A 3,237-nucleotide genomic window follows, 5' to 3' on the forward strand; every position below is an offset into this window, starting at 1 on the left:
TTGAAGCCCGAGTAGTAGTTTCGTATGGTGTTTCTCACACCTCCAAAAGTTGAAGCCCGAGTAGTAGTTTCGTATGGTGTTTCTCACACCTCCAAAAGTTGAAGCCCGAGTAGTAGTTTCGTATGATGTTTCTCACGCCTCCAAAAGTTGAAGCCCGAGTAGTAGTTTCGTATGATGTTTCTAACACCTCCAAAAGTTGAAGCCCGAGTAGTAGTTTCGTATGGTGTTTCTCACACCTCCAAAAGTTGAAGCCCGGCCACGTGGTTAGGGCACTCGACTCTGCGGGTCGCGGGTTCGAGTCCCCGTCACACCAAAACATGATCACCCGGTGTCCGGACTAGGACGCCAGTCCTACTCTCGGATACTCACCTCCAAAAGAATTTGGAGGTGTTAGAAACACCTTACGAAACTACTACTCGGGCTTCAACTTATGGAGGCGTGAGAAACATCATAAGAAACTACTACTCGGGCTTCAACTTTTGGAGGTGTGAGAAACACCATTCGAAACTACTACTCGGGCTTCAACTTTTGGAGGTGTGAGAAACATCATACGAAACTGCTACTCATGCCGGACCACGTAGGATGTTTGAGACGTGGCTACAAAATACTTGTTTTAACTTTGTGATTTTTGTAAACACAATTGATATTGTAATAGTGACGACAAACTCTAAAAACGGGAGGACCCAAGCAGTGATTTTCCTGCTTAAGTTCGGCACTGGTTTTTAATAAGAGAGAAAGACGTCAGAGTTGGGTGTTTGATCAACATTTTGAAACAAAACATAAAAAAGTAGGAACTCGGTTCTTTTTTTGATTTTGTACATCCATGTTTTATTATTTGAAAATGATGAAATGTATTTGTTTTTACATACTGATATGTGCTGCTAGGTTAAGCTTCTGTTAACAACGAAATCGCAACACTGCATTAGTAGTCATAAAGGGGGGGGGGGTTAACTCATCACATTAGGACTAAAAACATTCAGCATAATGTCTAGAGTTCGATAGATTACTGAATACAGAGCAGAAACACTAAAGTTATTGAGTATCAAACGGTATTTTAAAAAATCGGTAATTGTTATGATATGATGACCATTGGCTCCGAGGGATTATAATGCTAAAAACTGAGTTTAGATATCCGCAGTGGGCGGTACACAGATAGCCCGTTGTTCACCTTTACCTTTGTGCTTAACAACAAACAAACAAAATCAGTCGATGCAATATGAGGGCCCCACGAGTATCAAACGGTATTTTAAAAAAATCGGTAATTTTTAGTAATGGTCATTTTGGTTAATTTTAACTCGGTAGCTTATGGCTCGTGTAGTAAATAAATGCGTTACGTTATATAATGGTTCTTGTTTTCATCACATTTACAAGAATGAAACATTTAATAACTCGGTGTATTTCGTATAAACAATACATGAAGCCATTTGATTGAAAGGACCTTTTTTTCTTTTCGTAGAATTGGAAGAAAGCTGACGTTCTACATTTGTGTGGCTGTGACTGTTGTGTCGGGGGTGGTGTCGATGACTGTCTCCAATTTTACAGTATTTGCTGTGTTCCGGCTAATCAACGGATTTCTATATCCAACCATCTACCAAGCATCGTATATCGTGTGTGAGTTAGACATTTTAAAAGAAATTCCGGAAAACTCAGAATGTACTGAGGCAATCAAAGCATTGTTGTAAACGTTACCATGGCGACCTATAATATTGCTTTTTTTCCTTTGATACGAGTATAAATGTTGCCATGACAAAATGGAGCATTTCACACGCGCCAATGAGAGCGGTGAGGGGTCTGAACGAAGCCAGAAAAAAAACCCTGTACCAATAGACAAAATATACCAAACGTTCAACCAATCGGATAAATCCTGTTGTAAATCCTCTCCACACTGACATATGCAGACAGATGGGTTCCACATAAAAACATATGTCACTTGTGGTGGACCATAAAATGGCATATGCTGCATCTCAGAAAGTTGGGCAAGGAACCCTGATCAGTGTGATAAGAGTAACAGTCATAACCTTATTGCGGTATGGAACCTTTTTGTGTGCATCAGTGTGCCGTGAGAATAGCGCTACATCCTGTAACACTTTAGAGTTTTGTCTTGATTTGAGCAGCAATGTTACAAGACAAAGGATTCTAGCCAGACAGTTACCACTCGAAGAAACCGCGGCCATATCAGAACTTTATAGAGAAGACAGACGAAGCCGAAGTAAACGGTCAAGTAATGGATCAGTGTGTCCAGGCAGATGGCATTATGTTAAACACCATAACAATTGGTAGTAGGCTATGGAAGTCAGGACTGGTCAACACAATCAACGATATGGAATGGATATACGAGAAGAGAGAAACGCTAATCAAAGTTCAGTCAAGACAGATGTGGCTGGACGAGCAGGAGTAATATGAAAATATTACCTTCTTGGGTTTTATTGGTCACTAACTCAAACTGGTGAATCCAGAACACTCCAGTCATCAAGTATCGCATGTTTATTTTAAATACTGCGTTAGGCACAGTGTATATAGCCCATTGTGTAGCTTTGCGCTTAGAAACAAAACAGTAAACACTTCTAAACAAGTCGTATATTATAAATGTCAGTTTCATAATGGTCGTTATGCTTGGGAAAAGAACACACTAGCTTTAAAACATAACTGGTTAAGCCTTTTTTAAACTCCACTTTTTGCTAGATTCGTGTTTTATTTGGTAGCTTTCTAGATTTGCTACACCAGAAGAGGCAAAATATCAGGTTTCACGATATTTCTGCGTGCAAGAAGTACCAAGTACCAGTTGCTTTCTGAGTTTTCAAAATCTAAACTATGATTCGTTATATGCACGTGGTGATGATACACCCGTTTAATATTTATGTTGAAGTCTGAAACAATTTAATATTTTTTACGGAAAAAATGTTTGGATGAAATGATCAGGAAGTAAAAGAAAGTAAAATATTTACCTCGTTTCTTTACTTACTGTTTACAGTGTGACTGTTAGAAACATAAATCTCATTTTTGTTGTTGTTATTTCATAGTTTATTTAGTAACTATAATAAAACATTTATTTACAGTGGTTGAAATCATTGGTGTAGAAAAACGTACGAGAATGCTGGCTATGGGATGCGTTTCGTGGACATTGGGAATATGCATTTTGCCACTTTTGGCCTTTCTTTGCACAAGCTGGAGAATATTAGGACTTGTAACTACTTTCTCCTGCATTCCATTCTTTCTCTACTGGAGGTAAGCTTCTCA

General features: G+C 38.9%; 1 protein-coding gene across 1 annotated transcript in view; it reads left to right on the top strand.

Annotated features, from left to right (window-relative positions):
- Window positions 1–3,237, top strand: part of LOC106471611 (organic cation transporter 1-like) — a 70,483-nt gene that overhangs the window by 61,463 nt on the left and 5,783 nt on the right. The window contains exons 4-5 of the mRNA XM_013932222.2: window positions 1,457–1,611; window positions 3,057–3,225. Of these exons, the coding sequence (XP_013787676.2) occupies window positions 1,457–1,611; window positions 3,057–3,225 (324 nt within the window). The remainder of the gene's footprint in view (window positions 1–1,456; window positions 1,612–3,056; window positions 3,226–3,237) is intronic.

Source organism: Limulus polyphemus, unplaced genomic scaffold, assembly GCF_000517525.1.
Source record: "Limulus polyphemus unplaced genomic scaffold, Limulus_polyphemus-2.1.2 Scaffold4734, whole genome shotgun sequence".
In the NCBI taxonomy this organism is placed as follows: domain Eukaryota; kingdom Metazoa; phylum Arthropoda; class Merostomata; order Xiphosura; family Limulidae; genus Limulus; species Limulus polyphemus.